Source organism: Symphodus melops, assembly GCF_947650265.1.
Source record: "Symphodus melops genome assembly, chromosome: 8".
In the NCBI taxonomy this organism is placed as follows: Eukaryota; Metazoa; Chordata; class Actinopteri; order Labriformes; family Labridae; genus Symphodus; species Symphodus melops.
Genome location: NC_136698.1, coordinates 25466311 through 25480470, shown reverse-complemented (window position 1 = coordinate 25480470; position 14160 = coordinate 25466311). Strand labels below are relative to the sequence as shown.

Below are 14160 nucleotides of genomic sequence, written 5' to 3'. Positions count from 1 at the left end.
TGTGCTCTCAGAATACCAAAAGAACAACATTAAATATCAACACAGTAAATAAATAAACACAAAATAAGAAAGACTAACTGAGACAACAGTGTGATAGTGAGCAGTGTGAAAATGCTGAAATAAACATACGTCAAATCATACGTAATAAATACGTCATTATGTATCTAATCAGAGTTTACATTCAGCAGTGTCCGTAGATTGATATCAGAGAAGAACCGAGCCTTGATTTTTGCTTTAGTAAAGAAATAACTGACTTGATGAGGACAAGTCAATCTTTATTGATCTGGGTGTCACAAAGCTCCAAAAAAAAACATTAAAAAGAGGGAATATAAACAGCATCAATAGCAAAAAAGAAAAACGGCTTTGAGCAAGTTTACATTAATTAAAAAATACAAAGACTTAAATAATACAAGGCATAATAAAGGCATTGATCTTTTGGTAGAAGCGTCTCCTGTAATGCTTTGAAAAGTAAGCGTGTGTCCAAGTCAATGTTTTCCTTCACTATACAATGAAAACCATTTCTTGCTTTAGGTTCGGTTGTTGTTGTTTTTTTATAGTGCCTGTAAATGGAGAGTTTGCTTTCTCAACCAGCAGAAGACATATTGGGTGATAAAAGGAAATGTACAGTATATGCATGCTCAGTTGGATGGTTTTGTGAAAGTGATATTCACATCAATAATTCAGCCGTGCAAAGTCTGGCTTCACCAGCAGGAATCAATGGACATACTCTCCACCCCACTGCACATGAAGTCTTAAATGTTTCATTTGTGGACTTTCAGAGCAGACGCTGCAGATTTAGTCGATTCCTTCTGTATATATATATATATATATATATATATATATATATATAAAAATCCATAATTCAGGAAATTCAAAAACGGTGGAGGCAACACTCGGCTATTAGAGTGGGGGCCTATCTGGCTTATCAGCTGCCTCATGTTGCATGTAAAACTCCTTACATTTATGCACATATTGATCATAGATGGAGCCCCTTTGTATGTTAGCATGTATACTGAGGTTTGCTTGTATTGACATGTATGAGAAGCCTTACTGTTGTGTTAAACTAGTCAGAATATTGGATAACAGCAGTGCATGCCAGTGTGTGATCGTTTAGCTCTGTGTTTACAGATTCCAGTTCTCATCAACCTCAGTCAGGATGCAGATGTGAACCTGCCAGTGAAGCCTCTCATCTTCGCCTTGGCCATGGGAGCCTGTCTTGGAGGTACTTTTATTTTTGTATTTTTTATCCTCTGTATGTCATCAAGATAAAAACTGAAGTGTAAAAATAGGTGATGGGGTTGTGACCTCTGGGGTAAAAACACCTCTCAGTGTTCCTTACAGCCAACAAAGACGTTGTAGATGATCCCCGTGTGAAAGGTGTGGATCCTTATTGATGGCACCGCCTCAGAAGGAGACATCATGTGCTTTAGGTGACAGCCACACTTTGTACAGCTGTGTCACTCCCTGGGGTGGAGGGGGGTCAGGGTCGGGCTGTGCTTTTTGTACCGCACCCGGTCGGAGGGCCCTTCAGCACAGAGCAGCGCTGTCTGGGTGGGAAGGACACAAAGAGAGGGAGAGTAAGAGAGCTGTCATAGTGTTTCAGTTTAATCAAGTGCACTGTGACAGGCCCGCATCGATCGGCCCGGCTCCATCAGCCACACTGACGCCTCTTTGAGATGTGAGCAGTATCGAACGCAGGATGGATACCAGCCCTGACTGTCAAAATGTTCCCCACTCTTATTAAAAATCGTCAAACTTTTCTAAACGTAGACTGAAAATAGTACAAGCACAGTGAAAGATGATGACAAAAATATTAAAAGATTGTTCTTTTTGTGTCTCTTTAGGAAACGGCACATTAATAGGAGCGTCAGCCAACGTTGTGTGTGCTGGAATAGCAGAACAACACGGCTACGGCTTCTCCTTCATGGAGTTCTTCAGGTAAGACAAATATATATTTAAAAAAAAAATCAAATATCAAGGAGTCCAAAGGTTCAAAAATGAATATTTGTGGGCGTCAGTGCTTGTGTTAGTGGGCAAACATGACTAAAGCTGATACCTTCTGACAGAGTGCTAATTAAATATGACAAGATGAGACAAGTTTCTATTTGGAAGGCTAATCAAAATAATGTTAGGTCCTGTTGGTGACAATAAATGCAGGCGAAGCGAGATACATTTATGCAACATCAAATGAAATAAATGCACCTGTCTGAATTTAAAGAAAACCGTTTTTAGATGTGTTCCTGTGAGATGTAAAAAGAAGCCACACGTGTGATTAATGCAGCAGGTAATTATAGCATTTAAAGCATGAGCTTGCTGAGGTGTTGTTGAAGTGTTGCTCTAAATCTGTTCAAACCCTTCTGACAGTGCCGAGAGATAGCACGGTGTGTGAGCGTACATGACAATTTTACTGGAACAAGAGCTTCCCAGCTAGTTCAGAGTAACAGATCGGTGGAAAAGATTAAAGGTGTTGAGGTAACCCGCAGCAAATTATCCTGCAGGAAGTTACGATTTCATTGTTCTGAGATTGAAACTTTGTCGACTGAAAATCAGAGCGATTTACGCTGTCAGTCTGCAGCCGATTTTCCTCCCTACCTTCCATGAGTGACTGAGGTGAGGATGTCTTTAAGGAAATCCAGTGATGGAAAAAAAGGAAATACCCTGTGAAGGTTCTTAAGTTTGCAAGAACAGCATGCAGAGAGTAGCCCTCTGTGCCAAACATTGTCCCAGACTAAATGAAAGCCTTGTTGAAGACTTGTATGCCTTTTATTATTGGAGTGACAGGACAGTGGAAAGAGTCAGAAATCGGGGATTGAGGAATGACGTGGGAAAGGAGAAACAAGTTGGATTTGAACCCCAAGACTGCCGCTTTGAGGACTACAGCCTCTGTACATGTGACATACAAACTAACCACTAATCCACTGAAACCCTCAAACTTCATATTTACAATCTATAATCTTAAAGATATTTCTTGTCCATCACTTTGTTAAACTGTAAGACTTGTGAATCCATCGTGTCGATCATTTTTTGGTCATATTCTACAACATCTGAGGTATGAGCAGAATCAGGTTCTTTTAAGGATACTTACCTGACCTTGCTCAGGATATTTACAGTCAATAAACTACCTCAAGGAAACAACCTGGCAGACATGAGTAAATATCACTTGGCCACATTGTAAGGACACAGCTGTTTACGACACGAGGAGAGGAACCCGAACGGTCACAACATTTGCTGAGATGTCTAAAATTAAGAAGTCATACTTAAACAGTCAAAAACAGGTGTGTCTGATTGAATAGATACTTAGTGACACGCTTGATTGAAGAACTCAGCGGTGAATTCAAATGATGGTGAAAAATGTCTTTTTATCTCGAGGAAGATGAGTGTGCTGCCTCTCTCTTCAGGAACCATCTGCTCACTAATAATCACTCTTCACGTAGTGATGAAACAGGGAGACATTCTGAAGAGGAAGTGGTCAGTGATGTTGAATGACAAATGAACGATTTTGATTGGGCTTAATATGCAATGGCATTGAAACAGCAGTGAATTTGTTCTGATGATCTTCTGTCATTGTGCAGTGACGATCGGGTCCTTCATATGAGCAAAACAACATGTATTGTCCGTTTAGTAAGTTTGCCTCGATGAATATGCAACATGAGGCGTTTCTGCCCCAGCATGCAAAATACTGGAAGGAGAAAATGCAAATAACTTCAATTAGTACACACATTGTGATTTACCAAGCCTGACACAAAAGTTTTTGGCGGTTTTGTGACGGTGTCTGAATTTATCACCTTTGAAAGGAACGTGCTAATCCAGGAAGCTAGAGTCCTGCACAACAGGCTGCTGTTATTGTAGTGAGAGGAGACATAGGCACAGTAACAGAGGGCAGAAAGATCGCTTTCCACTGACCACCCACTTATGTCATTAAGGACAAAAAATGCCACTTCCAAAAAACTGCATTAAAAATAGATCTGCATAAATCTCTTAAACAACTTCAACCCTGCTCAAAACTAGCAAACATTTAATCATTTGGAGGAATTTAACCCTCTATGTGCCAGTGTGATTATTTGATGTCACTGTTGTTATTTATGGAAAATAAAAACAAACACCCCCTCCCCCATTCTCCTCCATCATGTCTCTAAAGCTGCCCTATCTAAAAAAAAAAAGGCTGAAACCAGAAAGAAAGAAGTTGGCAGGTCCAGTTGTAAGGCATGATTTTTAGTGTAGGCTGTTGCAGTCCTAAACTGAGGGGGGCGCCGTTACTGTCAGAACTTCCTTTTCTTCCACACTGACTGATCGTTTAGCCCGCTGCAACTATTTTTTTCACCTTTTGCTTATTTCTCAACTTTTTCCAACACTAATTAAAACAAAAGTTGTTTTTTTTTTAAATGCCAGATGATGATATGTATCAGTTAAGGTTTTTTCCCAAAGCCTAAGTTAATGTGTTCATCTCCCCAGAGTCCTCCCGTTTATTGTGATAGAAACCAGAAAAATAGTCACATTGAAGATGCGTCAGAGAAATTCTGCTCCATTTTCTTTAAGAATCTCAAACTGATTGTTGTTGTCACAATAGTGGAGGATTAATTTAACACTTGACAATAAAATCACTATAGCTGGCTGCAGTTTCATTAAAGTTGTTGAATGTTTGATTAAAGTTGATTCAAACGTTCATATTGCAGACACGGTGAGTCTTTGCTGATTATAGAGCAACCCTGAGATTTGTTTTATCTCCTTCTCACTCCGTCTCAGTTCTTCAGAGATAATCAATATACTTGATTGTCATCACACTTAGTTATAGCGCCATATGTTGACAAACGTGTTAGTAACAGAAAAACCGGGGATTTGATTGAAATAGATCAGAGCAGTCGCAGCCTGTCACAGTGAAGTCGTGTCTGCAGTGATTGGACAGAAGCATTGCCGTAGGCTGGAGCAGAAAATGTAATTGGCTGCGTGTCAGGGGTCACAGCTGTTCACAGAGACAGGTAAGGAGGACTGAAGTGTATCTGAGACTCCTAGCAGCTGCTCCTGCTGTATCAGATGCTTCAATTCAGAGTCCAGATGAGTCCACAGAGACCTGGCTTCATTTTTGGCCATCACAAAAGAAAAGGAGATGTTCTCTGAATAGCTACAGTCTCTGTTGTGTGACCCATGCTTGTGCAGATGTCGTAAAATGTAATATGAAAAATGGCAATATATATTTCTCAATAGTGCGAAATCAAAATATGATTAATTGTACTCGGGTTAGGACAAAATATTGATGTGACATTATGTCTTTGTCCCGACTTGTGTGATACTGTTTTTTGTTACAAAAAATGAGACACTCTGGGGCAAAGATGACCGAGCAGTTATGTCTTGCCCCATGTACGGATGGCATTCCCCTCTCTCTCTCTCTCTCTCTCTCTCTGCCTGGTTTCTGAGTCTATTTGTTTTCAGATCTAATACCGGCAAAAAGGGCCAACATTTAATCTTAAAAGAAATTAGACACGAAACAGATTTTTCTGTCAGTTTGACTCTCCCTGTCCTCACTCCATGACACGTCTCAGGGTGGCGCTATAACATGAATACTGTACAAACATTAATCAGGGGGTACAGGAATGACACAATTATAAAGGGTAAAACATTGCAAGAAGAAAATTGTATTGTGACTTATGCTGCAATACCTGCATCACCCACTCTGATACGACATTGACAGCTTGTTTCAAGCCATATTTTCTGTAATAATACAAAGTAACTTGAAGATTTGTTTTGCTCTAATTGGTAAAACATCAAATCCCGAAAAAGAAAACGACAGAGAAAGAGATTTTAAAAGGGCAAAATTTAAAGTGCTCCAAACAAGACATAAAAAGCATCATGACAGAGCAAAAAAAAAAAAAAAAAAAAAGATAGAATTTGAAATAAATATTAAAGTAGAAAATTTAAAAATCACTTTAACAAACAGTTCTTGATCACAGATAAGAACCATTTGGCATTTTTACTACCTTCAGATCCCAGATTTGAACGACTCACTTGAGATTTTCCCAGAATCCTGAAAACATCTTGACAGGATGAGCCCTCCTGATATTCGAGATTTTATTAAACAATTTTTATTAAACAAAAAGTGTTCTATTCTTCGACTCACATTAACGTCATGGTTTTTAAAAATCTGCTACGTTTTGTCTTTTATATTTACTCCAGTGTTTTCATTGGCCCAATCAGTTCAAAATACTCTATTCTGTTTATGGTTAAATTACTGGCGTTTAACTGTGACTAAGTCGTCTTTCTCCCTGCTGTGTAATAATAGGACACAGACAGTAAAACGCTGATTGTTCACTGAGGTCATTTACCCCACACTGGTGTATCCGGAATAATTGCCCACAGCCTTGAAAGAAAGCAATCACAAAGCAAATCACCGCTGTTAAAAAACAACAACTTATTTTCAGGTTTTGATTTTCGCTTTGATAAAATTCCTGTTCTGCCCGTCACTGTGCAGTGAACTAACACAATCACATCACACTGAACAATATTAGTAGATTTTTAGAAAATTTGAGCTGGCACTCATTTGGTGCACAAAATGTGTCAAAAATGTTCCCATTCACATCGCTCCCTGCATCTGCAGAGGAGACCTGTGCAGGTCACAATCATCCCCTGCAATAAAGACCGCAGGTGTGCTCCCTAATTGCATGCTCTTTAACTAGAAGACCCAGATCGCATAACGATGTTTTGTGGCACAAAGGAAATGTTCTGTCCTCCAGTACACCCTACACCGTGAACATTGAAGCATTTTGCAAGTCCGACGGCTTATTGAATAGGTCGAGCATTGTCACGGGCAGCAGTGATGTCCTGGTTAAAGCGTTAATACTCCAGTCCCTTTAGTTTATCTAAAGAAAGTTTGGACTGTCACAGACTTTCCATCATATGGAGTTAAATCGATGTGTGAAATCACCTTGTTTCCCCTCTGTGCTGTTTGGTGACGAGTTTTTTATCTGCCCTCTGTCCCCCCTCATGCTGTGCCTGTGATGGGGAAATGGGATTTTCTCAGCAAAGAGATTCACTCATGTAGAGGTCACCTCTACATGTCTGATTATTATTACAGTTTAGAGATTTGTCTTCCTCCATCTTGAGAGGTCATTGATTTATTCCATGTAGATAAAAGTCAAAGTGGTCCTTGTTAATGTTAATGGGCTATTTAAAGGCCTTGAACTTGTGAAAGTGAAAAGAACACTTTTATATTTATATGCATTAGTTAGGGAAACAGGGGAATATATGAGCTTGTGTTTTATTTGCTCTGGTGAAGGTGTGTCTGGTACCTTCCTGTTAAAACAGATTTTTGACATGGGCGTGAACGATCTGTCGAAACTGTCGGACTAATACTGCCACCCATGATGGAGAGTTACTTATTGCAGGTGGCAAATAAATAAGAGTCAACGTCTGCATTTCCTTACTTTTAGATGAAGCATTTATCCTTATTATTCCTCCCATTAAACTGTTTCTATGTTTATAGAGAGGATAACCAGCCTGACCTTTGTAACTTCATTCAGCTGATTATTCAGGACATTTAACTCTGACAATCTGAATGCATCACTCCGCTGTGTTCAAATCATTAATGAGCTTAAGTGCTTAACTTGCCTCATTAATACTTAGTTCACGTACTTTTTTTAAGACTTGTCCACATGCATATTGAAGGCAAACTGCTTCAATGTATCCATTGAGGTAGCACACTGAAATACATTAAAAACACACACACACACTCTGAGAACAGTTACTCTTTCATTTGGGGTCTACTTTCATATCTCTACCAGCTCCTTCAGAGGCTTGAGATTTTGGACATTGCTAAAGGTCATCTTAAATGAAGGTGTCAAACGTCTCTGAATCTGAAGATGTTACAGAGAGATAACTCTACAAGTCTCTGAAAATGAAATTCAAAGGAGAGGAGGCTTGTCGTTTAGTCCTCATTGTCTCTGTATATTCTGTACTGTTTGTTAAATGACAACGTTGTGTGTCTTTTTTTGGGTGGAGAAGCTTTTACTGAACTTATATTATTTGACAAGCAGACGCTTGAGGAGTGATGGGATGATATCATTGACCCCGAGTCAGAGCCTACAGGTGGATGCTGAGGTGTGGGAGGGGCAGAGTGACAGTGCAGCTCCGAGAGGGCAGAGGCCGATGAAAGAGCAGAGGAAGAAACAGACCACACACTGGTAGGAGGTTTTGCCAGCTGATTGTGGATGATGACGCACGTCAAGTGAAAAATCAGTGCAGCTCAAAAAGGTGTCTCTTTGAACTCTCAGGCGTCACCTCAAAGGTCATTAAAGGTCAGTAACTGTGACACTCATGGTCACACTTTTGCAGAACTTAGTGCTAACTCTGACATGCTCTGTAATTCTAAAAATCTTTTTAGTCACTCGTCCTTATTGGTTTGTTCATCAATTAGCACCAAACACAATGTCTTTTTAGTGGATGACCTAGTTTTATGTTATGCAGCATTGCTGTTAAGTTACTTGATATCCATGAGTAACTAAACCTACATACACTGCAGTCTAACTTCACGTTTCATGACATACATATGTCATTTTTTGAATTTCAATAACTTCTTTGCATTACTGTTTACCCTTTAATGTACACAAACAAGTTAAACCCACCCAGATAACAGCATGTTGACCACAGAGCCCTGCGTGTGCATTGCAGACATTTTAAGAGAACACACACGGTCAAGTGTTGAGCCACCGACCGAGCTGCCTTATGTTGTGATTTTGGAGCGAAAGTTTTAAAAGCGCTCGAGTGTTCTGACACAAAAAAGATCAAAGTATGTTCAAATGAAAGACGACATCATTAAGAAGTGTGTTGACGTCTGATGCCACAGCTAGCTGCCAAACAAGAAAGCCATAGTACCTCATAGTAATATATCTTCATCATAATTGTAATTGGCCATGCAGCTACATGCTGCTATCATTCATCTCAATAGAAGCCTTTGCACAGTTAATAAACATGAATGTGCTGTAGCTTTGTGCTAATTTTCCGCTTTATTTGGTCCCCACTTATTTATCAAGTTTATTATTGACTCTTCTCTCTGCATCATCACACAAAGACGAAGGGTGTTTTAACGTGTTCACTGTATTTCTAGGAGTGCAGCTCCGAAGTTGAGCTGCTCTGACAGTTTTTTTTTATTGCTCTGTGTCGGCACGTTAAATATACATTTGATTTATTCTTGGCCTCTGAGACTGATCTGTGTCAGAGACTGAAGGCCCTCAGAGCAGCCATGTGTCCATATAGGACATGGTACACATCCAAATGACAAACCATCTGCAGATCTGGAGTCTTCTAAGGACACATTTAAAATGTATGATACTAATTGAGGACCGTCCTGACCTGCATTCTAATAAATATACTTTAGCACGCTTACTGCTCCTTTTTGATCACTGCTTTTGCGTCATGAAAATTAAGTAGGGCTGGTCTGCAGAGTCGAGACTTCCTTCAGTCACTTAAGGGCTTTTCACTGTTGATGTTTCAGACAAACAGTGTGTAGTTCACAAATAGTAAGAGTTTTAGGAAAAAGAAAGTAAGCAGAATGACAAACTAAGACTGCAGCAGGCGCCATATTGGAAATCCTGTCTCAGCCTAACGACAGGTCGAGGCAGCATCAAGCAGACACCTGAAGAACTGTAGGATTTTGCACTTTTGTATTGGCTTCATTTTTCAATACCAGAGTTTACTGCTTGACTTGTACCAGCTCTATCATGGCTGTACAGACCCAGTGAATAAATACCCCTCCAATGTTAAATCATGATGCAGCACATTCAGTTTGTTTACTCATTTATTTCACGTGTTGTCAAATAAAATGTAAAAAAAAAAAAAAAATGTCAGCTGGAGCAAAACACCTGTTTTAATTGATTCAGCCTTAAAAGTCTGCGACATGAACAATTCTTGGTCCACAGTTGGCTTAAAGAAGACCCAGACAGAGAAGCTTGGCCTTTGTATTCATTTTCTTTCATTCAGTTAGCCTCCTCCTACTCTTTAAGTGTTTTTCATAGAAAAAGTATTTTCAAGTTCCTGATCTTTCAGAGAGTTTGGAAGATAACTGCAGGCTCCTTTACTTTCTATTTAAAACATTATGAACTTGGGTCAAGGAAAAATAGCTGCAAATAATTAATCACAGCAATTGGCGACCTGTCTGTTAGTAACGGTTTAGTAAAAGCTTCTCCTTAGCATGCATCGGATTTTCAAACACAGCAGGCTCTTTGCTCGACAGTCCATTGATCTCTGCAGGCTTTGAGCCCAGAGTCAATCCCAGAAAGGCATCCTCTGGTTTGTGAGTTTTAAATGAAGAAATTGCCACTAAATCACCGGTCCTTTCCTCCCTACGATCTGATGCAGTGTCTCCGGGTTACACACACAGCACTAATACTTTCCTGTCATTATGAGCGCCAATCACCGGTCTTCTCTGATCTGCTCTTGTGTTTATGGACCACTACAAAAAACCCAGTTCAGGTCTTGGATTCTGGGGTCTTTGTAGACTCAAGACCTCTCTCTCATGGAAGTATATGCATATCTTGTTTGACATTTGAGTCAAATTAAAGAGCTGTCAATTACATTTCACTCACTGATTGAAAGCTGATTTACTCAGTGAGGAAGTGTAAGTAAAATGTTCAAACCTTTGTGATCCTTACAACACTGACTCTTTTTTTTTATTATATCAGCATACATAATGAAGTTCATTTTCGTTATTTAAATGATATAATTTAAACCCAATCCCTTTTTTATAGTGTAAAATGAATAGATAATAAATAAATATTGGCAGCCTTTTAAAAAAATAAAAACAAAAGATCTCTTCTAATTGTAGATTATACAAGAAAATGTTCCCACTCTTCATTTTCTGTCTGCTGCTCAGAAACGGAGCTTCTCAGAAAGACAGGGACTTAAAGACAGCCGTTTATAAATGTCAGACGAGCTGCTCGCACAGTGCTAATTGTCCTGCTCTTTATGTTCACTCTGGAGTGTGATAAACAATATGCACCATGAAAGCAAAGAGGGAACAACAGGATTTTTTTTTTTTTCAGAAATGTGTGTTATATGTGTGAGTATGATGTCTCCCTGCATGTACAGCTGTGAAAATGAATTTCCCCGCAGGGACAATAAAGCAACTAACATATATATACCAAAGTCTTACTCACACACCTGACTCACTGCTTATAGCCTTTTGTGCAAGGTTGAGAAGGAGCCTCACCTTTTTTTTTTTCATACAGTTGCTTCAATAGCAACACAATTCAGATGCTTTTCACTCGAGACGATTGATCCAAGGCGACGCCACGTGTGTGCAGAAATACATTCACACTGCATGGGAACAAATGAAAATCACTGACTATTGAAGATGAATACATTAGGAGCAAGGCCACCAGAAATGTGGGGATAAAAGCTGGGCTTATGTCATCTTTACTTATTTAATATACATGTCTTATATATTGCTTTGTTAGCCTTTTAATGCCAGTGCTTGCCTCTTTTTGTGCAGAAGTTTCCCCAAAAATAAAATCCTGGCTGCCTGTCTCTTTTCTTCTTTTTGAGTTGTGTTTTGGGCCTTTTTGCCTTTGTGGATAGAAAAGCTGAAGAGAGACAGGAAGGAGTGAGTGCTGATATGCAGCCAAGGGCAATTTAAACTCTGTAATTACTTTGAGATTCACGTACATATACATATAGAATTCATTCATCACTGTTATTATTAGAGGTCAGATTTGAACCCATGGCTGCATCAACCAGGAATAAAGGCTGTGTGCTGGATGCGTACAGCGTGACCTCTCGACTGTCTGCACTCCAGCAGTGTGAAAACAGTGATTTTGTGTTTTCTGAAAAGAGTTTGTGTTTTGGCCGTCAGCGTCACAGTTACAAACAGTATGAGTGTTTCTTTCATCGAAGTGAAAACCAGGACAGACGGATGTTTGACAGAATATTTGTCTGGACTCTGGACACTCAGCCTTAAAGCAGGACAGAACCCATTACTGAACATTTGAAGTACATGTGTCAAAGTACCACATTTTTCTTTCCAATACAGGTGAACAGAGTTTACTGTTAAAGAAGGTTTCAATAAGAATGATGAGTGCACACATGTAATTGATCTTTTTTCTTCTTTCTCATTACAGATTAGGATTTCCCATGATGATAATGACGTGCATGATCGGCATGTGCTACCTGCTGGCCACACAAGTCGGACTAAAATGGAATATGTAACACCAACAGAGACAAAAAGAAACGGTGTGTGTGTGTGTGTGTGTGTGAGAGAGAGAGTGTGTGTGTGTCTGTACATGTGTGACCTCTCCTTCATGCATTCAGCTCACTGTAATGTGTGTAAGTAAACTGATTGAGATCAGATTACAGGCACTGTTTGAAGCACAGCAGCCATATTTTGTTAAATGTCTTTGACTAAAGTGCAGACCAGCAGGGACCAGAATAACGGGTGCTGCTTTGACCAAAACGTTACAACATGCAAAAATATAAGGCATACACTCTTGGCGACTGGTCCACTGTCACCCAGTTGAGTTGAACCAACTTTGTCAGAAACTTGAACCTTTTTGTCCTCAGCCAAGAGTCGATCCAAGGGAAGGAAATGTGTCTTTACTGAAAAGTATTATCAAATGTCCCACTCCATAATGCTGTGTATGGTGCTACTGCCTCAACGGGTGTAACTGGTGTATGTGATTCCAGCTATGACCACTGATTGGAAATCGACAGAGTGTGGTCTGTTTACAAAAAGCTCCAGCTAATTTATCGACACGTGTGTCTCATGATTTGCTTTTAGAGATTTTTAGGACACTGATTAACTTGTTAAAGGCAAACGTCACCAAACTTCTGTTGATATTTTAAAGGAACAACGATACCCAGTGAAAGGGATTTTATAAAGGTTCATGTCTAATATATTTACCAGCTGCCCAAATGTCAACACCTCATGGATGAATCTGAAGAACAAATAAAGCATCAGCTCGATTGGAAAATAGCAAAATGATTAAATGAAACAGATGTAGACTGTTATCTAAAGATTGTATACTATCTATTGTACTGTGTACACATTGATCTCATGTAAACTCAATGATTTAGTTCAGTTAGTCATATTTAAGGTAGGAAAAGTTGAATCATGTAAATGCTCTTACATGGAATGGACAGCACCACCTTTTCTTGTCCTGTTGAAATGATTACCTGTATTTATTGTGCAGCCCGACAACTCGAACATCACTCATGTTTATTAGTTGAGACTCTCACAACATTCAGAGATCAACAAGAACAATAAAGGTTGTGGTCTTGCTTATTTTCATTTGGCTCCATTTGACATTATTTCTCTTTTGTGAACTTTTGGCACTACTTTCTTAAAGCTGAGGGACTTTTGGTTTGTCGCAATGTCGGCGCCCCCTGTGGACAAAGCAGTGCATCTTAATGCCCTGGACGTTTGTATTTTTAAAACAGATATCTATTTGATCTAATTTTACCATAAAATAGTTTGAAATTGTGATGACATGACAACACTAGTTTCTTCAGTTTACTGTCAATGTCTCTTGTCAATGTGTGTTATAGGCATATAAATAACTACAATTAGTGCAACTGTGTTGCTCATAGTTTTATTTTCTTTAGTGACCAATAATTAGACTTACTTAATAGTTGAGTGTTTATCAGTGTTTACCCTCTTTACAATGAAGGAGTCCAAATGATGTCAGAGATTGGGTTGGTGTTTGATAATCTGGTGCTGGACAATACAAGACCTTCAGTGGTACAACAGCAGCAATTTACTGTATTTACCTTGAGCACACATTTACCTGTGTGTTTAACCAAGCATCCTACTTGTTTTGCTCTATATTACTTTTTAAAAATAATATGATATATATCGTCTTTCAATGGACCCAAGGACTCGTTACACAGTAGAGGGACCAGAGAATGGGGGACTGATGGAGCGGCAGAGTTTAAAGAGGATTGTAGGCTGTGGAGATGGGGTGATGTAGATGTCTGAGAGGAGGGTAACCCTGAGGGAGGTGCGGAGTCAGGTGTTGGGTATGGACAGCAGGCCAGTGTCTGAGGACCAGAGGTTTCAGGAAGTGTTGTGTGGATGTAGGAGGTCGGAGAGGTTTATAAGGACTACTTTATCGTCTCTACATGCATGTTGAAGGTGATAGGAGACATGAGGAGGCAAACAAACTCACTGAATAGCCTGATACT

At 39.4% G+C, this 14160-nt stretch overlaps 1 protein-coding gene across 3 annotated transcripts in view; it reads left to right on the top strand.

The window, feature by feature from the left end:
* Nucleotides 1-13267, top strand: part of oca2 (oculocutaneous albinism II) — a 52836-nt gene extending 39569 nt beyond the window's left edge. For all 3 annotated transcript variants that reach the window (XM_079350611.1, XM_079350613.1, XM_079350612.1), the window contains 3 exons: nucleotides 1129-1222; nucleotides 1845-1938; nucleotides 12102-13267. In XM_079350611.1, coding sequence (XP_079206737.1) covers nucleotides 1129-1222; nucleotides 1845-1938; nucleotides 12102-12189 — 276 coding nt within the window. In that variant the 3' untranslated portion in view covers nucleotides 12190-13267. The remainder of the gene's footprint in view (nucleotides 1-1128; nucleotides 1223-1844; nucleotides 1939-12101) is intronic.
* The last annotated feature ends 893 nt before the right edge of the window (nucleotides 13268-14160 follow it).